We start from the raw sequence: 25426 nt of genomic DNA, 5'->3' as shown, positions 1-25426 counted from the left end.
CCATAACAACTGCAAGGACCCTAGAACCCTTGTGTTATTCATACTGTAAAATCTTCAGACAAAGATCTGGAGATCATCTCCAAGCAACTGAGAACATAGCACTAACAAAGTTCATTATAAGCTGACATGAATTACTTTGTTGTGTTCTATATGAGAAGCTGCAGCTTCAGGTGAGCTTGAGTCCCATAGACACAGTCAGGATGGAGTTATGCCAAACAAAAGTGTATTGGTCTAACAAAGGATAGGAGGGTTCTGATATCTAAATATTCACATATTCCCAAGAAAGAATTAAGACATGTTAAGTGCTTGGAATTCATCAATGTTTCACTCAAGAATAGGACTATTTAAGGATTAGTGGGCTTGACAGCATGAAATTTAGTCAACAAAACTTCCAGTATTTCTAAGACAGCAAGCAGTATAGTCCTTCTAATATGAGGAAGCCTGAAGAAGTAAAAAACTTTTTATAAAATTATAAAATTTTATAATTTTATATAAATTCATAGAAAAAGTTCAAGACCAAACAAAGTTCATAGAAAGTAATCAAGACCAGAGATGAAGCAGTTCTTACTCAACAGTTACAGACCTTTAAGTATTTCCTAGAGATCCTGGAGAAATGATTTCTAAATCCCTTAGTGTTTTGCTTAAGTAAATAGCCTCATAAATCTCCATCAAGTATATTAAAAAAACCCTGCTAAAATCAAACAAACAAGCCACAGAAAAGAATGTTTTAAACTTCTGCTGATCAGTTATTCCAAGTCAGTTATGGTTACATTTCAGCAGAAGTGGTCTTATTCCAGTTGTTTTGTAACCATGGCTTTCACAAGCTTAAGAATCCTGTGATTACAGAACCTCTTGTCCACTTATATGAGACCCAAATTTGTTTTTCCAGAAGTTCTTACAGGTCAGTGACCTACTAGGAAAACGGTTTTGATGAAACCAGGCTTGTTTCTTATCATATTGTTAAAATAAACTTCTTTGGTTTGTAGCCCTGGTCAGATGTACTAATGCAAACCAAACCCAGTTCACTGAAGCATGCATCCTGCTTGCTTGCTACCTGCCCTTTGCCTCCTGCACTTCTCCTGTGTTTGGATTCCTCCTGTGCAGACCTATTGACAGAGCTGCTAATGGCTCCCTTCAGAAAAACATCCCCCTTTTCTTTTTCTTTTTTTTTTTTTTTTAATTTACAAAAGAAATGAAAGTCACTCTTGCATCAGCAGTAACAAAAAGCATTTGGCTGTCTTGCCAGGGGAGAGCAATCAGTAATGATATAATTATGTAAATTATGTGCCCCAGACACAGTGAACTATGGAACCTGGACCTGGGTGTCCTCTGGCAACCTACAGGGCAGAAACACAGTTATTGACAGATACCATTTTCCAAAGTGTGAAAAATAACCACTAAGCATGTACAAACCTACACCTCTTCTAAGAAGTTTTAAGTGTTCTCTCATAATTTACTCACTTGACAGTCCTGAAAGTGTAATTAATAGTTAATATATCATTCAAAGTTTTACTTTTAACAACGGTCCAATAAAAGTCAACTCAAAGAAAGAGTTCTTGTTCACTTGATTTCTGGACTGGGAGGTATTTATCTTTGAACCTGAACACTGCTAGAGGCTTAAGAAATTTCTTCCTAAATGAAGATGATCCAGTATAAACATTTTTTTCAGAAAAGCTGTACACCTGTGTTAGGCAGCAGATAGTGCTAGGGACTCACAAACCAGTTTTGACCCCTCTCACCTCTTCTTTCCATGTTATCTCCAGATTGTGTGCACAAGATGTACCTCATGCAAGGTATTTATCCATCATAGAAAGCAAAGGATGAAAAGTCTACTGTTTAAGTACATTTGTGCTGTACAAATCAACTGTACAAATTTCAAATACATGATTTTTCTGGTGTGCATGGACACACATGATCAAGCCTACTGCTGATAGATACAGAGAAATTTCTTCAAGATCACTAGAGATTTCTTATCTGAATTATTCTGTAACTACTTTTTCAATCCTGAAACTTCAAGTGCAGCTATCAAAGAATAAAGTAATAGGAAAGGAAAATGTAATTTTTACTCTTTTATCAAATGATCATAAGAAATATAAGCTCTTCTCAAGCATATAACCTGCATGCACATCAAATGATGGCTCTTCTGTGTACATACACATTTCAAACAAGGAAAAAAAGCCCAACAAATTCCGGATGTCTCCAACTTGAGTTAATACCATGATGAGAATACATTCCACAGCCAAGTGCTATAGTTTCTCAAGCATGAAATTCCCACAGAATGTCAAACTATGTCTCAAAAAAAGCCTCAAATACATTTTTTCGTGTTAAAGATTCTCTTAATTTTCCATAAGAAAGTCATATTTCTCATCATGCATTTCTCTTAGGAATATCAATTTTTTCTTGGAACTCAACAAAATTCAAGAAAATCAATGAAACTGAGAAGAGAATTAATGTCTTTTGAACTCCAAAAGTGTTGGAGTTAAAGTTTTAAGTGCACTTCATTTTGGGATGTGCATTTACTATTCACAGATATCAGATGAAGCATTATTACTGGAGACTATCATCCTACTATAGCCAAAACAAAGCAATAGTTTTCTGAAAGCTTGATGTAAATGATAAAGTATGTTATCAAGTACATGGGCTGGGGATGCACATGAAATGAGCCATACTTGAGCATTTTCTTCAGTCATTAGCTGTTGTGAGAAGCTTGACTCTATATGGAAATGTATGAACTGACAATCTTAAACCATTCCTTCTCAACAAAAAAATTTTGGCCCAATACTTGCAAATTCCTCTCCCCCCACAACGATATTATATTGACTGCATATTTGAATTGTGGGAACAGCACAGAGAGAGCTCTTACACAAAATATCTTTCCTGACCATATCTGGTACGTCATTCATGCAGATGATTCATGTTTCTCTACATTACTGGCAATTAACTACTGTAAGAAAAATAAACTGCAGTGAAATCTTCAAGAATAGCCAGCATGCACAAAGCATTGACAGACAAGTCAAGTATGTAAGCCCTGTCATGGGAACATTTGTTTTGGCTGTTTGAGCCAAGAGAAGCACATAAAGCTGAATCAAAAGTAATACAAAATTAATGTGCTTCCTTGCTTCCTTCTTTCCTTCCAAGAATTAATAAAGGTGAGCTGTTAGCTTGAGCCCAGATGTGGATTGATAAGATACAGTACTCAGATTCCAACCTGATGATATACTCAAGTGTACTATTCACACTCAAGCTGTCAATATCTATTTTAATATTTTATTTTGTATTTCTACACACACATCATATATGCACCAACAACTGTCATGCTCTTGGCTACTGCTTTTGTCCCTGGGATTCTACATGTAAATTTAGGCATCAGCCATACAGCTAGCTCCATCTACTACCTGTATCTCATTGAAGTTTCCATCCTAGTTCATGAATACAATTTGTACCTATTACTTTATCTTCTTATCATTCATATCTCACGGAAGCCACTGATTTTGCCTGTGTTGTTGGTAAGCAAGTCTTATAGAAAACAGATTCCTTAATGTTGACTTTACAGCACTCTTTTACAGTCAGATTTCCAGGTTTTTAGTGGGAGGAAGGGCAGCTGGAAGTCCACTTAACACACCTACTCTAGACATGGAAAAGTGGTAGTACTCTGAGAAGTGTCTCACCCTTCTCCATGACAAGTACAGCATATACATTATTCCTAAATTGCTGGCATATGGCTCAGTAGAAGCAGAATAAGATTTGGATAAGCACCTTTGTTTCTTGCAGAGGAATATCAGAAAACATCCACTACTGGAAATGAGTTCTGATCCACCTAGATCAGTATCTTGCTCTCAACAGGGGCAGGATGCAGATGCATCAGCACAGGGCGAGTATGTATGATACTCCTCTAGCAGCTTTGCTAGTTTTAAACCTTTTTCATGCAAAGATCTTAGCTGGTTGAAGATTTTGCATAATTTGTGCACAAACAACACCATTCTTGAAGTAGGAAGGCTGTACCCATGCAAATTAAATGAAACTGTCACTCAAAATGAATTCATAGTTTTTCCATGTATTTTTCAGAAAGATTAACTGGAAGGGAATCCTTCAGGCAGCCCTCAAACTGCAGAATAAAATACAAAGGAAATAACTCGAATAGTACTTGTAAGAATCTGCATGATAGCCTGCTCCACTCTCCATGGTTGTTCCACTGATCCAGGAACAAAACCAACAGCACCTGTTCAGATACTCCCATCCCAACCATTCTAGCTCACCATTTTGAACTTCTCCCAATGTTAAAATGTAAACAGTCATACAGACACTTACATAAAAGGCAATGCTAAACTCCCCTCAAAAAATGCAAGGTAAAAGTGAATATTTTTTTCAGATCTTGGCTACAGGATTTTCTTTTTTTTTTTTTTTTTTTTAGATAAAATGATTTCTCAGAAGACAAAGGACAAACGTTATTAGGAATAATAATTAAATATTAACAAACATCAATTAATATTACTTTAACTTGCAGTCATCAGCCCCTGCAGCATGGCACCTCAAATTGCTAGCTCACAGATGTAGACAGTCCAAAAAGTTATAGTACTCATCTATTCTTCCAACAAGAACACATCTGAAAGAGTCACAAACCAAATTGCAGTTTTTCATATTCTATGCCACTCCCCACAAAGACTGGCTAAGATCACAAGTCATCTCTGTTGGAAATTGGTTTTCCCCATTTATAAAAGATTAGATCACTGACACACAGACTATATCCTGGGATAAGACAGCACAGATTCATTTCATGCTACTGACGGTGGGTTCTTGCAGGAGTAGCTCTGCCCAGTATCAGAAATTAAGTTTGAGTCCAGTGCCTCAGGACTCAATGGGAATGATACCATCTTTGGCTAAAGTGCAAAGAAACCCCTCCCATCCATGGACATACACCACAGCCACCCTAATTTGCCATTTACACCCTGCTTAGGGGGGAACAGAGCTGCCATGGTAGCAGAAGACAGGCAAAAGGTTGTTTCTCACTTCTCATGCCCCACCTGGCCTGGGGAGTTTGGTAGCAAACATGGCACTACCTCAGCTTACATGGTGGAAGTCTGAGAGGGAAGAGGCAAGTATCCAAGTAATAAAATTGATTAAATAGACCACACTTAAAAACACATTTCAGTGTCTTTGTTCTCCAGCATTTCCAGATAAGCATTTCAGGATCACTCATCCAGTTAGATTTGTCATCCATAATGTTATAAAGAAATAGAGACACAAACAATAAAGCTTTTTTCTGGAAGTTACATTCACACTGCCTTACAGATTTACAAACCCACATGGCTTCATAAATAAAGATGGGGCATGCAGTCCCAGAAAAACATCTAAACGGCACACACTGCAAGCCTCGTGTAAACACTATGGATTTGTCCACGCTGCCAAAGGTTTGCAAGAAGCTTTTGTTTACAACAGCAAAGAACTGTCTAATGCTTTTATTATTTTGCCCTCTACTCTGAAGCACTTAGCAAGCTTTCCACTCAGCATGTTAATTACGGAAGATGCTTTATGGAACATGATTTATTTAAAGGATGTTCAATCACATTTTATGAAATCCAGATTGTGAGGCATCACATAACAATGTATTATTCTCCTTAGCAGCTTTAGTCACTAATAACAATTTTATTGTACACTCTGCCAAATAAATAAGCTTAATTAAGCTTTTAGGAAGCTGCTTACAGAGACTCAGTACACAGTAGCATCTCCAAAGTTAAAGGTCAAATATTATTTCCATTTTGACCTGTCTTAACGTGCACAAAACTTAACCCATACATATGGGTTAGCCCATACTAGGGCTAAAATGTGGCTTCTAGTTTTGGGGTTTTTTTCAAAGCTAATAATTTTCTCCAAGTTTAGAAAGATTTGATTTGGCAAAGCTTATACATCTCCCCCCTTACTTTAAACAACAAAAACACATTTTTAGTATTTTCAGATGTTGAGATCTTTTATGCAAGCTAAAGACACTAATTTGAGTAGAAAGAACAAGACATCAGCCAAACTCCAGCCTTTTGAAGATAATACAGCTACGTGACAATGTCTGGCACTTGGCTGTGGAAAAGTCAGGATTGGTTGGGGTCCTATATCCTGCCTCATTTTTCACAGAGATGTGTTATATACATCTGGCTCTGAAGAAATTTTAGTTAATCTTCTAGGCTCACCAGTATTACTACTTAATCCTCTCTGTATACAATATTCCATAATAATTTTATCTAAAAATCATACACTCTGTTAATAACAAAGCATACAGCTGAAGTGTTAAAATGCAAATTCAATTGGGGTACAACACATCGTGCCCCTATAGCACTGTGATAGCATGGACATGCACGTGCTACTTCAAACCCCAGAAAACAGAAAGACAAAAGGATCAAAGTCAACTCTTTTACAGTTAGCTATTAGAAAAAAAGCTGTAGAAGGTAATGAAAAAAACTACAGGTACTGAAGCTTTCTGTGCACCAACAGGAATGTATATTGCTCTTAAATTGTTACCCTGCTACAGGCAAGAAGGGCAGAATATCATCATTCACAACTGGCACCTTGACATTTTAGCAGATCATTGCCATGGGCTGTTAAACAGTAATTCAACATATTCCTGTATCTGCCCTGCAAAAGTCTATCATTCAGCATCACCTCTCAGGATTTTTCAGAAAGCAGCACTTCATAGCCAAAGGAAAGGTGATAATCTGGGATGCCAGGGAGAAGCTCGGAAGTCTGAGAGGAGACCTGACGAGGTTCCTTCAGCACCTCAGACATGGGAGTCCCATTGACACATGGGCTCTACTGATTTGACCCTTCCTGCACTTCAGCACAAGGGCACTGTTGAGTTGTTTGATGCTCAGCAACAGTGCAAGAGGCAGAAGGCAGGAAGCTGGATGCCCTGATTACATCTACTGGTGCTGTCTTGTACCCACAAGACACCTCACCACTAATCTTTACAGTTCGAAATCAAACTACAGCAAATTATTGGCCATGACAGAATGACCAGCACCACATTCACAAGATTTCTGCACTTAGGACTCTGCAGAACAACTTATGCTAAAAACACGATTTTGCTATAAGGCAATGATTACCATTCCTGTGTATCTGCAAAGCTGAATAAAGGTATGCTAAAGAAGTGACTTCTCTATCTTCCACATCACTTCATTCCTCAGATTGTACATTAATCTCCCACAAAACAAAAAAATTAAAAAATAATAAAACAGTGAGATCCAAATCACTGGAGATACACCATCACGGTCTTTTTGGCAGCAGTGACTAATAGCTTTACAGGCATTTTATTTTGAAATTACTTAGACTGTTAGAGAGGACATTGATATGCAAAATTCTGCTCACTTAGTTAATAATGATGGATTTGCTTCAATATCCAGAGAAGAGAAAATATATTGGGCTAAAATAATATTCACCTAAGGTCATGCTGTTTGAATTTACCATGGGGCAGGGAGTGGAACAATATAATTCCACTTTAACTATGAGTAAGAGACCTTTATATGTGGTATTTTGCCAGAAATAGAAATTACTCCTGTTTTTTTTCAAGTCTGTTTAAGAAATATTTGATGATTATTTTTGCATCTACTTCAATAGATCAAACCAGCACCTTATTCCAAAATCAAAGCAATATAAGTGATTTTTATTTCTTGTTTGAAAGAAATGAACTGGAAAAAAAGCCAGTTTTTTTTTTTTTTTTAATCCAAGCATCATATTTTCTTCATTAACATTTTGCAATGTTTGACAATACTTAATAAAATTGCTTTAATATTACCTAGAATGTTGCAATTTGGCCTTTGTAAGTCTTGCCAAACTTTCCAGACTTCATTTTCCAAAGCCTACTGACTCATGACAGAAAAAAAAAAAAAAACAACCCAACCCAAAACTTATAGTTTTGTCCATAAATTATTTAAGCTAAAATACTGCAAGCTGCAAGTTTCCAAGCCTCCCTTTCATTTAGAAAACATTTTAATGACAACCTATCCTAAAAGACAAGCAGAGGTGCAGTACATTTAACAAGCCAAGTTCAGAGTTTGTAAAGGAAAAACAAAAATAAAGAAAAATACTTTCAAATCGCATACTTAGATACTATTAAAGATATCCCATTTCCTAACTTCTGGTTTCACACAACACATTTTCATTTGCTGACAGAGAAGGCAGCACAGAGAAATAGATTATTAGGATGACACCGGTGTATCATTTCCAGCTACTCAGAGCTAGCTGATTCTCCCACAGTTGTTTCAAAACTTATTTTGAAGCTTTACTAAAACTATCTTTATCTAAATAGAGCTATAAAATTTATTTATACACATATATAAAAAAAACGATGTTAAAACTAAAATTTAATGGTTGGGATACTGACTCACAATGACTTAAATTGTTTTCTACAGTGTTAGACTACACTTAATTTTGGAAGAGTGAGTTGCTTGTTATTATTTACAGCTGAGAAATGTGAAATAAATCAGCTATAGAAAAACTCTTGTCCTGAAAATGCTTTCTAATAGATTATGGGTAAAGCTGTCTTACGATCATAATTTAAAACTCATCTCCCTTACTACTATAAACGGAGCTTTGTAATTCAAGACAAAAATCCCAAGTGAAATAGTTTTTAAATTTCTATGTGCTAGCAAACTACATGAAATTCAAATCTATTCCTGAGATCATCTGAAACAGTTTTAGTACAGCATATGCTCAGTACTACAGACTTCTTACACAATTGCTAGGAGAAACTTCACTCTTGAAAGCTGCTTTAGAAATTACCAACTGGAAAACAGAAGAGTCCTACAACAAGTTCCTTGAGGATAGCAGTTAAAATCAATCATGAAAAACCCTTTTTTGTTCTGGTCACTTACCTCTAACAAAAAAAAAATTCCCAGAACTACTTCAGTATTAGAGATCTTATTCTGCTCCCATCATAAGCACTCAAAAGTTTACCTATCTTCATCATATTCACCCAACTAGGAGTAACAATTATTACAGCATTACTTTTGTACTTATTGATAATTAAGTGTATACCCTTGTAGGACCACTAGTTTTCTATAACTAGGATGATTATTATTAATGGACCTCTTATGGACATATTAATGGACCTTTAAGAACAAAAAATAGATTTAATTACTATCATAAGCAGAGGAAATAACCAGTCCACTAATATTTCCATTGAGTCTAGCATGATGCCCTGCATCCACTGGTATCACCAGCATTATTGAAACTTCAAAGGAAATTAAGCTAATCAGGAAAATTAGGTCTAAAGGCAGCTTTAGAAATACTCAAAGCAGTTCTTAAAGGAGAAAAATGAATCTTCTGTTAGCATAGATTTTATATATGTAAATACGAATATAATTAAGGTATAGAATGATACAAAAATTACAAACACATCTTTCTTTACCTGTATACCAATTTTATGAATTGCCCAAATAAGTTCTTTGGTAATGTTAACTTTCTGGTGTCACCAACTGTTCTACTTTCCTGGCAAGCAATTGTACATTTTGTTTCAAGTATTCACTATCATGCAATATGAATTCAGCTGTGTTTAAAAAGATACTTGAATTAAAAGCATGTTCCCACCTCTTCAAGTTAGTTTATGATAATGAAATATTCTGAATGACCAATAAAACTCAGGTGGAAAAGCTATAGCTTTTATATAGGTATATAAAGACATACTTACAGCCGTTCAAGCTGTTTTAGATCCTGAAATGCTCCACGTTCTATCACACTAATCTGATTTTCTTCCAAGTGTCTGTAATTGGAGAAACAGAAGTTACTTCAAAGGCAGCAGAACAAAAGAGCTTTCCCACTTTTCTTCACACAGGTTATGAAGTTGCTTTTTACCCAACAAGGAATAACAGTTATTTAGATACTATTTTAAAGGCCTGGACAGAACAGCTCTGTTTCTCTTGGTCACTAGAAGGAAACAATTAATGAACTGACTTCTGATTGACGGATTTGATAAATGCTTTTATTCCTAAACTTCCGTAACCACAACCATTATGCTCAGGAAGGTGTCGGTGCAGAGATTCATTGTCATGTTCTCAGTATATTACTCTTAGTTTATGTGAGGAATTGCAATGACTGCCTGCAGAAACCAACTCTGAGTCCAGCCTTTGTTCTACAAAGAACTGGGGCTTTTCCCCAAGTAAACCCTTTGTAAGTAATGCAAATCCCCTGAGAAATACAGCCATGACAGCTGTGTGTAACAGCTGTGTAAAGTCCTGCTCCACAACAGGGTTCAAAAACATGAGGGAAAAATCCCAGGTTGCAACCACGTCTGTCCCTGCTCTTCCTGACTCCCTGAGACTGACAGAGCATAAGTTATAAGTTGATTTACTCTGTGCAGGACACGATTCTTCATCTTCACAGCAGAAAGGCTCTGTATAGGTAAAAGAGAAGCCAAGAAATAGAGATGCCAATAGTCCCATTTAAGCCAACCTTTTTCCTCTCTTAGTGCTACTTTCCAGCACACATCCATTTTCTGCCTTCATAATTCCACTCAGATGCATCCACTAAATCTCTGGGCTCTCTGAAAATTTTATATGGCTTCAGCCAAAAAACAGAAAGGAAAAACTTAATAAACAGTAAGTCTGGGCTCAGCCAAAACTAGTGGAAAAGCACTGTCCTTGCCTGTTCAACAGCCACTTCTCCACACTCAGTCCTATGAGGATGCTCAGAGCTGTTCAACTGTCCAGCAGTTTAGAGAGCAAGAGTATTTCACAGCTAAGGATTTGACATATGCAGGTGAAAACAGAAAATTTAGAACACTGCAACTTGTGTACCAGAGAGGTATGTTCCTAAAAAGAGGGGAAGGAGAAGATTCATGAGGAAAAGGAAAAAAAGATGAAGGATAAAGGGGTAACAGAAAAAGATGCACAAGAGTAAATTGTGCATTGATGTTGTCAGTAAGTTTTTTTTTCTCTTGTAGTGGTCCACCAGTTTCTGGATCTTATTATCCTTATTCTGTTGTCAGAAGAGAGGACAAGGCTACCTTCCTAGGAACTCTGATATAGTTCATGTTTCTGTTCTTCTCACTGTACCCCCACAACACATGAAGAAAATAAAGAAGAAATAGGGTGTCACTAACATAGAGCAGTCAGAATTAGAAAAAGACCATTAAAAAAAATCAAGAAAAAGTAAGAAAATCTGAATGACTTGTAGGGAGCAAAAGTGCACAAAAACTCACACCAAGCAGCTGCAGAAAGTACAGGAATAAAAACCAGCATATACCAAATAGGACAGGATGAGAGGGAAATAGGCAACAGTGAAACTTTTTCTGTTGAAAAGATATGAGAAAAGAAACAGTGCACAGAAAGCACACAATGAGATGGCATCTTTCTAATGAGCTTCATCCATTGGAAGACAATACTAATATAAATATTGTGTTTTTATTAGGTGTATCCTGGTTTTATTCCTAATTACTTCTGCAGCAAATACCACACTACTCAAAGGCTGAACAGATGTTACATAAACGTGTCAGAAAGATGGAACAAAAAATTAACATAAAGATGGCAGTTGCATATTTTGCTTTTTGTTAATGGCATTGAGCAGCAGCATTAGGCAATGCCTGACACTATAAAAACCCAACCAAGCCAAAACAACTGCTGACATTACTGGTAGTATAGTACATGTATTTTAACACACTTTCCAAATGGTATTGACAGTTGGGAGGGGAGCCAAGGATATCTAAACAACTCCACTGCTAGAGATAAGAGAAACAGCACAGAAACTGACAACACAGAAAACCTCAGTCCTATTTGGCAGTGTTTCACTGTAATTGATTTATATCTAAGTGACTGCAAAGTGGACCAAAATTCTTCTTACCACAATATTAAAGCTGATGAGAAACACAAACAATTAAATAGCTCTAAAAATATATTCTAACATTAGCATGGAACTGAAATTATTTTTCACCAACATAAACTGTTCCACTTGCCTAGTTTTTAAATACTCTTTTAAGAGCATTTTTAACTGAATAATGTGCAGGAATGTTTGAAATTGCACCCTGGAAGAGTCTTGTAAAGAAAGACAAGTTGTGTTCAACTCACAAGACACGGAGATTCTTCAGTCCTGTGAAGTCCGTCTTCATGATTCTTGTGATGTTATTTTTTTCCAGATCACTGCAGAAGAGAAAGAAATCCACATTTAGACACTCTAACTCTGATCCATATTGTTAGCAAAAAGTATCTGCATCACTGGAACATCTATCAGCTGCTCCAATTGTACAAACTGCTTTCCATTGTACAAAATAACATTCCATTAAAACCTCATAAAGCAATTCATCAATGCTGATATATTTTGCATCTTCCTCAAAATACAATGCTTATCTTCCATTTTTATTTCTAGTATGGATACTTAATATATGTTGCTTTCTCCCTCACTTGAGATTACAATATTTTAGAAGGCTAAATACATTCAAAATGCCATTGGTGTAATGCAGATCAAACACTACTTGGTCCCAAAAGGAAGATTCTGGGGTTATTCTAAACCCAAATGAGTCCAGCATGCCACAAAAACTTAGGTTGAGGAGATAACAACCAACAACTTACTCTAGCAACTCCTAAGTGTGGTCCTACTCACATGACTGGAATATTCTCAAAGATACAGAACAGGTTATGTTGGGTTTTTTTGTTTGCTTGTTTTTTAAGCCAGTATCATCGTTGAGCATCCTCCTTATCCCAGCTTTTTTGGAAATGCTGTTATTCAGAGGATACCGTAAATCACACGACCTGTTTCCTATGTGTGTCTTTTCTTTGCCAAGTCCTACCTTCTGTCTTAAAACTGCCAATTTCCTAACACCTCTGCTATGCACCGACACATTTTCTTCCTGGGGTCACATACCAAAGTATCACTTCATGCACTCTGTAAGTAACTGGCATCTTTTCTATAGCAGGGAAAATCCACTGTAACCAGACCTTGAGCTGTCAACTTCTCTGCAGCTTTTCTTTAGATTCAGCATATGAAGAAAGTAGGAATTTTGATGTCTTAACTTTTATCTTAATAGAATTCATATCAACATAAAACAGTCTGGCTTGAGACAAATTCTATTTAATTCCAAGCTGAGTCACATTAAAAATTAATGAGATCATTAACTAGTTCTTCTCACAAGGCTGGTTCTCTCGAAACTTCAGGATAGCTCTTGGTGTCTTACGAGTGACAAGAAACTGATTGTTACCCAACAGAACGAATCTTTCTGTCATTTCATTTTAAAAGAGTATACCAAATACCTGCTGGTGCTACATGCCCTGTGTTGCTGTTTTCCTTCCCCCAGACTTGCCTTTGCAAGAGCATGTGCCCCCGCTTGGCATCTGAGCTCTTGTTTTTCCTGTGCCAATTGGTCTAGCAGACTGAGTGCAAACCGACAGGGAAAAGACAAACAGCAGATGAGTCTTTCCTCATCCTCAGCCATGCTTGTTTGAAGAGAAATATAAGCAACATGCAGAAAAAGTGACAACTACCAAAAACAGATGTACTCTCCATCATGGCACCACAGATTTGCTCTGTGTGTTAGTTTCCCAGATACAAGGAGCCTTTTATGGAAAATACATTTTCTAATACTGGAACTACCGTTTTTCTTGCAAGTCACATTTTATGTCAACCAAAAGCTGGTAAATATTAAAAACACAAATCTGAGAAAACAGTTTTCATGATCAAAAAGCATTATTTATCTAAATAGGATGAAATGGCAAATATAACATTTTGACAAATTTTGTTGTCTTCTGCCATCTAATAAAAACAATGAACCAGCTCTGAGGCTAGACACTTGTTTTCTAAAAGATAAGATCACAAGTTCAAAGCAAGAAGTAAAGGCTTTTCCTATGCAATCAAGTTGTACTGTAATTTCTGCATTAGCATGCACCAGGATACACCTCTTTTGTATTTAGAAGATTCAAATTCTCTCCTATTTCTATGAAAATTTAACAGAAAGGAAGACTACAGTATTATTTTAAAGTACATTCTGCAATCATCTGACACCAGCACAAACCATGACTTTAAATAATTTCTGAAAATCCGATGGGTGCTTCTAATTGCTATTTCAAGGTGATTATTTCTCTAGGTACAAGGAATTCAAGGAAGGGGGACAAGTCAGAACTTCAAGGAATGCCTCAGTCATTTGAATCCTGAAAAATGCTGCACAGACAGCTGTCTCAGGTTGTTTATAGATGCCTAGCAAGCAATACTGCAAACAAAATGCAAAGTGTTGAGATCAGCTTAATCATTTGTAATCATTCATATTATCATCCTACAGGGGGAAGAACAAGCACTCCTGGCTGGCAAAACTTACAGTAATATTCTACCACATCTGCAATCCCATACAAGCCTCTCCACATGGAGATCTTCTTTCACTAAGTAGCCCAGAACTAAAACTAAGAAATAGGGGAGTGTTGAAGCATTAATTATTATTTCCTCCAAATCAAGATATTTTTTTTTTCTGCCAAGATGAATTGATACCCTTCTAAGGCATTAAATGAAAAGCAATTGTCATGGTAACAAATTTCATTTCTCCAGTGTGAACCACATTGTCAAATAAAGGCATTTACATATTTTGAAGTTTAAGCTTGTTAAACCATAAGTTTCAATATTCAGAAAAGAAACAGGACTGATACCTTAGCATATCTAGCTTTCCCAAATGCTTCTAGCCATGAAAATAGAGCAGCTTTTACCTAATATTAACACTATTCTCCACTTACCAGAAGTGAAAAATATTTAGAGCACAAGTAATTTTATTCCATCTGAGAAAAATAACTCTTTTTTTATTCCTGAAAGTACTCAATGGCTTTCTTATGTGTTCCCTAAATCTCAGATGCAAACTGAAATAGAGTTAAGCTGCTTTTAATGTAATTTTAACACACTGGTTCATTCACTTACTGGAGTTCAAAAACTAAAACACAAAACCAAACAACCAAACAGAAAGCATAAAATCCAACACAAGGAAATAAACTCAATACAGAACAAGCCATTTAATAACTGAGGGTAGTATGGTACTTAGACATCTGCAATGACTGCAATAAAGCCCACAGTTCTTACTGACAAAACCCCAGCCTGTATGACTACAAAATTCATGGCAGGGACAAACCAGCTACAGTTTAAGATCTCTATCCTATGCCACAGCAATTTGTTTTTTCATGGACAATGGGAACTAAGAACACGAGAAGATTTTTTTTTTTTTTAATCCAAACCCTAGAATTCAGACCAATCATGCTGCACATTGTCCATAATGAGAATTTTTCAATTATTTTGGCTACTAAATGTAGAAACCACAAAGGCATGAAATACATTTTTTGCATAATATTGTCAAACATTTTCATCACTCATAGTAAAACTTTCTATAGTGTAAGCATGACATGAACAGGTCTGAAGGAATACATGAGATGCACTAGAGCTCAAATTAAGTATGTTAAGATACTGAAATCTATTGCTAGTGGTTATTGAAAAACTGAAATTAGTACTACTAAAATGGTTTTAAAACATAATAAACCAGGTGTTTGATACATCTTATCATAAGATATACTTAAATAATGTAACAATCTCCTGTCAGTAAAGCAGTATCTTTAGCACAGATAGAAACCAGGGATAATGATAGAGATGAGGGGGAAAAAACCCAACCCCTATATTTCAGCTATATGAATAAAACAAATGGTGTCCTTGCTTAACCCATGTCAACTATATTTTAAAAAGGTCTGTTAAAGAAAAATCCCACAAAAAAACTAGAGGCACTTTCACTGTATGCACCTGCTATTTTCTTCCATTTGTATTTATCCTGCTGATAGAATCATGCTGTTCTCCAGGAATACCTTTGAATCACTGCCTACATTTTTCAAATTTTCCAGCTTAATTTCCTCTTCTGTTCTCAGTTCAGTTCTTCCACCCTGGTGCACCAGCTTCTCACTGGTGTGCCAGGGTGACCTGATTCCGAGAAGCATTAGCAAGAATTAAGTCTGGAGTAAGCAGCACGTAAACATCTTGTGTTTTATTCCTATGTTGTTTCCCTTCTTCTTTTCATGTTATTCCTTCAGAAGTTTTCCCTTGCCTGGATCTCAGAAAGAATCTACCAAAGCACAGCAATAAGCTGGTCAGAATTCTCCACGACAGCCAAGAACTAGATAAGGTGATACAGGACAAGCCTTTATTCTCAGCACTTGACCAGCTCTATGTACAGCCCTGCCACATCCATAACAATCTCTGTACCACACCACTTCTGCTCAGCCTGAGATACCAACCCCACACCATGACTGTGCCTTTTTACTTTCAGCTCCAAGAAAACTCCAGCAAGTCAACATTCTTTCCCTGCTGGATTCTGCAGCTCCCTGTTTTAACAGAGACTTCCATTATTCCTTGATCAACACATATCAAAATTACTCCTTCCTTGCCTCCTGCAAGCTGGCACACCCTGCATCATACACATAATACCAATCATTCCATTAATCCCTTCTGAAGGGCAGTATCTAAGTTGAAGGTTTCCATTTCTGTAAGTTACTTGGCTAGCAGTCTAACTTTGAGGGATGTTTCTCATTAAGTCCACTTTCTCTAAACCAAGTAAGATTTAATTGGTAACTGCCCTAATTTTGGTCCTGCCCTGGGCAGGGGGGTCGGACTCAATGCTCAGAGGTCCCTTCCAACCCCTGATATTCTGTGATTCTGTAAACTGCCACCTCTATTTGAAAGAGCAATATTTACCTTCTCCGCATTTGCCTGTTCCAGCACGCTCTTCCCCAAGGCTCACCTGTCATTTCAAGTAGAACAGACTAAAAATGTGATGAACCACAAGGTAACACTTCCTCCTCCTGCTCATAAGTAAGTCTAACACTGAAAAAAAGATTGCCACCAGTAACCCCATTGGTCTATTAACTGTTGTGACTGGGAAACTTCTGAACTAATCAGTGATATACAGCTGGTATTTGGGAGCAACCTAATATTTTATGCTTCCTTTACAAAGTTTGGCAGCTGATTACAAGCTCACTAGTGGGTTTCAACTACAGAAAGCTAAAGCTTGACATCTAATCTTGTGTGGCTTTCAAACACATCAGCATTCATAAGAACCACTGGAAGCACACACAGCTTTGCAAAAAATCATCTGGGTGAAATACATAGGGAAAATTATACTGTAAAGGTGAATTTAATATAAATTAAACTTCAACCAATACCCCTGTGCGGACACATTCATTAGAGAAAATTCTTATTGTGAAGATTGCCTGCATTTTGCATAGTATGAGGGACAAAGTAGATACTAAATCACCCATCCCATCTCACACATACACAGTCCTGGCTACTACTAAGTCATAGCACATTCAGATAATATTATTCATTCACCCATGCAATCTGCATTAAGGAATAAAGGTCTTTTGTGTCAGAAACAAAGTGAATACCACTCATTGAAAAAGAAACTGAAACTATATGCCAGCTTAAGTCAAGCTTTTGGTATTGGATGTCTCTTTTCACTCTTCTTGTTTTTAGCAAAAAACATGTTCAGGACAAGCAATTTAAGACAAGAGACAGAATAAATTATTTCAGTGGGAATAAAAACATGATTAGGACAAGAATAGTACAAGACATCATGAAAGCAAGTTCAAATGAACTATTAACTGCTGCTATAATATAATAACAATTAAATTCTATACACATTTTGTACACGTTGAAGGCTAAGTCACACAATGTACACACTTATTACAAACAGGGATGTTTGGAGAAACTGAAGTAAATCCTGATTCATAGCAAGAATTCCACTGAAACCCTTCATCTTCCATTCTTCTCTAAAGACAACTTAGTAAACATAGGGCAGAATAGCACTGCAGAGATTTCCTGTTACTTCACTTAAATTTCAGTTGATAATCATTCTGCTTAGCCACTCAACTTCCAAAATATCCAGATGCTGTTCTCAATCCCCACTCTCTTCCCTGGACTGTATCAAGTTTCTGACTTGAGCAGTAAATCCACTTGGTCTCTAGCACTCCCAGCCTGTCTTCTAGGCTCCTATACCTTGACAAATACACAGTCACCTCAGGCAGCTGAGCCTACACTTCTGCAGTGTGAAAGATCAGAATTGAGGCTGACAACACATCATCACTACAGTAAACACCACAGCTCTTACAAAAGAGCCAGTAACAAAGGCAATCAGATGCTGAAGTCTTGCAACAATCTTCAAATCAATACTTCAATACTTACACATGAATAAAAAATCCTTATACAAAATTAAAATCCTTTCATACACAAGGATGCAAAAATCCATAGAACACTACCAGACTGTAGCAAGTCCCTAGTACTCAGATGCCAGTTTGCTACCTGCTTAACCCCTTAAGCACCATAGTCTCCAAGATAATCTAAAATTGGAGCCCTATTACTTTTGAGTCTTGAACATATCCAGGTGAATCCCCAATTAATTACTCAACTCTTCCAAGACTTTTTTTTTTAATCAGATGCCCATTTTAGACATTGGCTCTACTGTGCCTAGAAGCGAAGTCAAAACCTTACTGCAGTGTAAAACCCAGTTAGCTCTCAGTACAAATGCTCACTGGTTTTGTTTGTTTAAGCCTGTGAGTTGTGGGTCAGTTCACAGTACAGAGGTTACAGACACACACCAGACTCTTAGCCTGATGGTTTTACTGCAGGTGGTGTATTTGCTTTAAGAGAAGCTGATAATTAATTTTTTTTTCTTTAAGCCATAATCTTTTCTCATCTGGAAAAACACCAGATTCCAGGCCCAACTCTCTTAGCTTTTAGTCAGAAAATAAATTGCTTAATTTCAGTTCTCTTTCTAGAAGAAACAATTAGTCCATTTGGTTAAAGCCCTTCATTGCCAATTAAGTATCCTAGAGTTAAGCCTCCCTTTCCCAGCACTCTCAGCTGCCCACCTGGCATTTCTAACAGCAAATCTGAGCATTCAATAATGTCCAATAATGTCATGGCAGTCTGTGATTTGATATCTCAGTGACAAACACAAGGAAATGTTAGATGGGTGGAACTATGGAAAACATTGAATACATCTTAAATCTATCTTAAATCCATGAAGATAGTATATGAAATTAGTATCCATACAACATGAAAACGACCTGCTACCTAAGGAGGAAAGAACAGAGCACCAGGTGCAACTTCACTCAACCCCTCAGATGTTTTTTATTACATTAATAACAGCGAATTCAATAAGAACAGAAGATAAGCTACATACTGTATTTAAAAAAAATTAAGTGCCATACACTTTAAAAGACAGCTCTTACCCAAGTTACACAGCACTGGGATTCTTTCCTTTCCCACTGCTTTATAAACAAGGTATGTATGTATCTGCAGCCATAGAGCCTCAAACAGAATTTAGTTTCTGTTCCTGGTAAGCTTTCCAAGTGGCTACTGCATTCCAGGTCAAAGCTATAATCTGTGTCCCATGTGTGACTGTCACCACAAAACCCAATGTTCTGAAAAGACTCTTGACTGAGCCAACACTCCATGTCATCTACAAGTAAGATGCTTCTCTTCCTTATTTGTTGGTATTGTCCAACAAAGAATGCATAAAATTTGTCTCACAGAAAGCACTGCTCTTAGGAATTAATAAAAATCCCTATTGATCACTCAGAACCAAACAGGTCAGAATCCAACACACCATCTAGAGCCTTCATTAAGGCAATGCTCAGCTAGGAAACAATTCATGGAACTCCCAAAAATTCACAGAGAACAGAAGAACAACTGATCTCCTCACAAATTTAAGAGGCATTATTTAAATATAGCATTAATTCTTTGTAATGATAAATTTATAATACACTCAAAAGTATTTATTTTAAATCATAAATCAACTTGGCAATAACATTCAAAACGTGGGAGCTAAAATTCAAGTGATAGCAACTGAATCTGGATTCCTTAGTCTAAGGACTTACTGATATTTTTCATTAGCCCAGTTCTTCTCTGTAACTCAAGCAGCATAAATTTGGGAAATGGGGCTTTAAGTGTTTGGTCACTGCACTTGTGAAGAACTTTGTTGATCCAAACCACCTGTTAGTATGACAGCTCCATCATCCCTTTAAAATTATCCTGTTTATTTTCATTTCTTTTCACCATCCCAATCACTACTCAAGGTACCCATGAGCACCCCCACAGCCCCAGACACTGGAAAAATGCATTTACACAGGCAGGTTAAACATTCACTTGGCTACTGCACTGGAGAAACTGAGAGCCACGAGCAATACCTGCTTGGGTTTTTATGAAAGCTACCTGCAGGGTCAGAGGCAAAGGGTATTTCAGTAAAATCCTCCTGTTTAAAAGTACTTTTGTCCTTAGTTGGGGAAAATGCAAACAGTAGCCATCAAAAGGACAAAAATCCATTTCCATGCATTAATGTGTCCACAAATGAGCTTTAGGCTACTGTTTGCAGTCTTTACACATGCACTGCTTTTGTTATTTTCACCATCTTGCAGGGTTTCTGCTATGACTTAGTTTGTTCTTAATGAATATGGACTGCCACTAGCCTCTGAGCCTTAAAATACTACAATTCCCTACAGAAAAGGCTTGGCAATTCTCTCATGCCTTCTATCCAAAAACTTCAAAGTTACTACGATAAACTACTCAATTATAACACTACCCTAAAGCCCTCTGGCAGCACAATCTGCATATCTTCTGATTTAACATATTTCCATCTCAAGTTTTGCAATGCAGGAAATGAAGTCCTAGGAGTGGATTTTTATTAAGTACACAAAATCCATTTCTTTCCAAATCACTTGGACAAGTACAAACATCAGTTCTAAGTAAGATTAATAACTGCAAAATCACATTCAGCTGAAGTAATTTTATATTTTTAAGATGAAGATGGTACATTCTACCTTTATACCCAATATTTTTTGTAAGTTATTCTCTCTTTTTAAAACAGATGACCTTGCAAAAGAGCCTGAGAAATTTGGGGTGGGATTTTTTTTGTTTGGTTTGGGTTTTTTTGATTGTTTGGGGTTTTGTTTGTTTGGGTTTGGTTTGGTTTTTTCTGGCTTCTAGGAGGACCCACACTCCTAAAGCATCCCACATTCAATAGGAAGAAAATACACCAAGTCAAGTCCTCCATCTGGGACAAAATAAGCCCAGACAACAATTACAGCTGGGGCACTGTAACTGAGTGACCAGGGAGCTGCTTTGCAGAAAAGGACCTTGAAGAGCCACTGGGCCAAGGGCACATCTGTAGTGTCTGTCCCTGCAGCAGTCAAGGCCACCCTTGACCAGACTGCCCTAGCAGCAAAGTAGTCAGAAGGATTTAAGAATTTGAAATAATTCACTCATCTCTTGAATTCTCGATTTCTGATAGTTTATCTGCAGCACTATAACCAGTTTTAGGCTCTCCACGTATAAGAAAAGCACTGATGGATTGCAGAGAGTGAACAAAAGGGTCAGGAGATCACAGGGAAACTGAGGCTGAGACTTGGGCTTGCAGAACTTCAGTGAAAGGTTTGCAGGAGATCTTCCTGCAGTCTGTAACTACCTAGTGGGTAGGGGAATAAGGACTCCCTGCCCTGATCTGCAGAAATATCAAGCTGTATGTGAAGGAACATGAGTAAAGAAAAAAAACAACCTCCTGTTCTTGAAAGGATTCAGAAATATTTTGCCTAGCTGCAACAAGTGCTACACAAATCAGGTTAACATGGGGACCAAATAACTTCGATGTTGCTTGCTATCCATGTTACACCAGATTAACAATAGGTTTATGATCTGACATATAACAACGTTTGTGGTTATTGGCCAGCACCACATGCATCACACTGGACAGCTTCAGTCTAAAATAATTTAAAAACCAATTACATAGTGAAGCAACAGCTTGACCATACAAATTCAGTGCTGCAGTCCATCATGTGTTTGTAACACACTCACATGATACAGAACTAAAATAAAAAACAAACATTTAAAGAAAAAAATTAGATCATTCCTTCTGGTTATAGAAGGCTTTCAGCTGTGACTCCCCCAGTTTTCTTTTTGTCTGAGCAACAAGAAGAGTAATTTTAGAGGTTAAGTGCCCTAATTTTGTGGATAAGCTTTCCATTCTTAAGCCCATTATAGTAATGCTTGGTTAAAACCCACATTACGTGTTCAAATGATCTGGCACAGCTTGCAGCCAATACACTTCTCTCCTCATCCTTATAAAACTATGAAAAATTACTTGGCAAACTAAAGGTGTTAAAAAGCACCATGAAAAAACTACCTTTTTGCAACTTGTGCAGTGGCTGAAAGCCCCATTGAGTACATTGCTGTTGAAAGTCATACCTTGCAGAAAGCAGCACAATGGACTAATGCAAGTACTTAGTTTCTTCCAGAGAAATACATGTTTCTCCTAGCTTGCTGGAACTCCTGGCTATTATTGTATTTTGCAGATTTTTTTGTAATTGAAGTAACTACTATGCTGGCACAGTAATGTTCTAACAGTTCCTCATGCAGGGAGGGTACTTTGAAAATGGACCAGGGCTCTTTATTAAGGTCTGCAGTGAGACACACAATGATCATAAATTGAAATAAGGAGATTCTGCCTGTTTGTGAAAAATCCTCCCTTACCACAGGGCAGTCAAGCTGTGGAACAGATTGCACGGAAGTGCTGTGGCTTTCAAGACCCAATCAGACAAATCCCTGTGTAACCTGCTCTGATTTCTGTGAAGGTGGACAAGGAAACCTCCCCAAATCCCTTCCAAACCTAAACGGTCTATGATAATATATTTTATACAAAGAGATGGTTTTGTTCTGGCTTTTGTTTTAAGGGGAAGTGAGAGACTTTTACATACAAAGCTTTACATTTGTAACACAAACACCACTATAGAAAAATACCTTAAAATACAGTTGCTACAGAAAAGGCTGTAATATGAAGAAGCCAGGATGTGCACGTTACAAAGAGCACAGTACTGTGACATATTAGTCCAAGCAGATTTTTCATTCATATGAAAAATTAAAACAAGGGTAACAGATGCATATATAAAACTTCATTTTTTCCTTACTTCTTCACAGTTCCTGGTTTTATTTGATCATTCCTACTTAAAACTTGTATAACTGTACCTTCATCTTTCATATCCAACACGCACCAGCTGGTTGTATAGACAAGAAGTGGTTACATAAGCCCAGGGCTATTCTAACAAATACCAAGCTGTTATACAGGTAGAAATCAGAAAATGTTCAACACTCTTCAGGCTGTATTTACACTTAACTATCATAACGACAATCTCATCACTATATGGGTAGGTATATGCCTATACTTCAATTTTTGCCATTTTTGGACTTTAAGGGTTTCCTAGATTAATTCACTTTCACTATCCTTGCAAATACCTTGCAAAGCAATGAAAAACACATCCTCTGAAAACAGAATTTCAGAAAAATCTTACAAGATTTTCCTGAAGATACTTCTTACAAGTATAAGCATTCCTCAGAATTAACACCATAACTAAAATTTATGGCAAATATTTAGAGTTCCCAAAATATTAATAATTTCTACAGGACGATTATGCCAATTAAATATTAACTTCTAGAGGAGAATGCAATACAGTGCGAAACAAGGACTGACGACAGATGCAGTTTTTGTAAGATACTTCTACCCTGTTTGGTTTTTGTCAGTTTTGTTTGCTTTAATTCTTTACACCATTAATCACAACAACCTCAGGCGGCAAAACAAAAAAGAAAAAAACCTGCCTGTAAATTTCAGTGAAATCCATATTTCATTATTCCACTGAGACAGTATCTGATGTCTGAATTTAAGTCTGTATTTCACTTTACTATGAGGCATATGACTGAATATAAGTCAAGAAACTGCTGTCTGTTCAAGTGCTCTTCACTAATACAGACAATTGGATGGTAATGGCTTAAAATATTTCACACCTGCTCCTGACTGTTGTGATTCTTGATGACTTGGGAAAAAGTTGTAGCAACAAAGATATTTCTTCAGTGAAGTCTGACATGAAAATCACGCCATGATTTCATCTCCTTGCTCACTCTCAGACATGCACAGACTAGAATCTCTTCTCAGGAGATCTTTTACTGGACAGTTAATAGACATCTTTTTTTCATGTTTGGGGTTTGTTTTTTTTTTCAGCTTCACAGTTTTGTTTTGATTTTTTTTAATTTACAAACCATCTAGTTTCACCAACTCTATCCCTCCCATGAAATACCACACTGAACATGCAAGTCTGCCTTAGCCACTACTGAACAAGAAGTTGCAGTGAAAGATGTAAGGCAGTGTAAATCTGTAAAATAAAATCTTGATATGCTGTATTCCCTTGAACAAGTTAGCATCCACATGTTACAACCAGAAGTAATTTCTTTTATTCTCAAGCTGATTGCCACCTTTCTTGTTTCCTACACACACAACTTTTTTGTATTCAGCAGCTGGCCTGCTGGAGTGAAGTTGAACAGACTTCACAATGTTTGCTAAACGAACAAAAATCTTAGGTTTTCCAAACAAGACTTGGCACACATATTTGATATTTCAATTTACTGAAACTACTCATGCTTATGAAACCAATTTGCACTAAGCCTAAAAACTATGAAAGAACAACCTCTGCAGATATGTTGTATAAAACAAAAGCATCAACTGAGAAGAATTTCCAACTTTTAAAAAGTTTATAAGCAATTAGCTAGAGAACTTTATAGGGGGAAAAAAAAACAACCTACAAAAAACCAACAAAACAAAATAAAAAAACCAAAAAAACACCACACCCAGAAACCAAAGAAACCAAACTAAACAACCTCACAAAAAACATAAAACACTTTTGATTGCTCCATATTTTTTTTGCTGCCTTTTCATATGTTACATATTAAGCCTCACAACTCCAGTGGATCATTGGCCTGTTTCTCATACTTTCACATTCTTATCAGAGTAACTTACATCCAGATGTGCACTTTCATCTTACTCTGAAGAACCAGCCTTTGCCTTAGGGCTTTATTTCACAACAGCTACTTCCACTTCAGGAAAACAAGTTTTCTTTACTCAAGAATTTCACTTCCATGATTTGTTTGACCACTTTATCCTTCTCTCAAACTTACCTCCCTACTGCATTTATTTAGGCATTTCAGAAATGCAAAATTGCTTCCCTGCACCATTTCCTCATAATTACTTCTTTTCCTCCTCAGCTATATTCTTAAAACACCAGCTCTAACCAGCTCTACCACTTCAAGATGGGAGCATTGCTCTTAGCACTCCAAAACTATTTGGGAGAAGCTCGTGACCCAGGAGTTCCCACCCTTCTAAGTGATGCCATAACCATTACCAGCTTCACCAAAAGAGTTTCATCCAGGCTTTTCCAAAATTGGTATGTCAAAAAATTTACTTAATGTAATGCCTCAGTCTAAACAAAACCATCATGCAGATCCACTATAAATTTGGGGAACATTCACAAGTTGAAGTCCCACTAAAGTCCAAACAAAACATGCTTTATGACTACAGAGAGGCACAAGGTATTTGAACTGCTTTCAAGATGCAGCTTTTCCTTTCTAGTATTTCTCA

At 36.9% G+C, this 25426-nt stretch overlaps 1 protein-coding gene across 1 annotated transcript in view; it reads right to left on the bottom strand.

Annotated features, from left to right (window-relative positions):
* The window catches only part of SLIT3 (slit guidance ligand 3), a 433002-nt gene that overhangs the window by 400233 nt on the left and 7343 nt on the right, over positions 1–25426 (bottom strand). Inside the window, exons 3-4 of the mRNA XM_071759292.1 lie at positions 12042–12113; positions 9671–9742 (exon numbers count right to left, since the gene is read on the bottom strand). Coding sequence (XP_071615393.1) covers positions 9671–9742; positions 12042–12113 — 144 coding nt within the window. The remainder of the gene's footprint in view (positions 1–9670; positions 9743–12041; positions 12114–25426) is intronic.

This window comes from Heliangelus exortis, chromosome 15, assembly GCF_036169615.1.
Source record: "Heliangelus exortis chromosome 15, bHelExo1.hap1, whole genome shotgun sequence".
NCBI classification, from domain to species: Eukaryota; Metazoa; Chordata; class Aves; order Apodiformes; family Trochilidae; genus Heliangelus; species Heliangelus exortis.
Note: the sequence above shows the minus strand (reverse complement) of the source record. Positions and strands in the feature narration are given on the sequence as shown.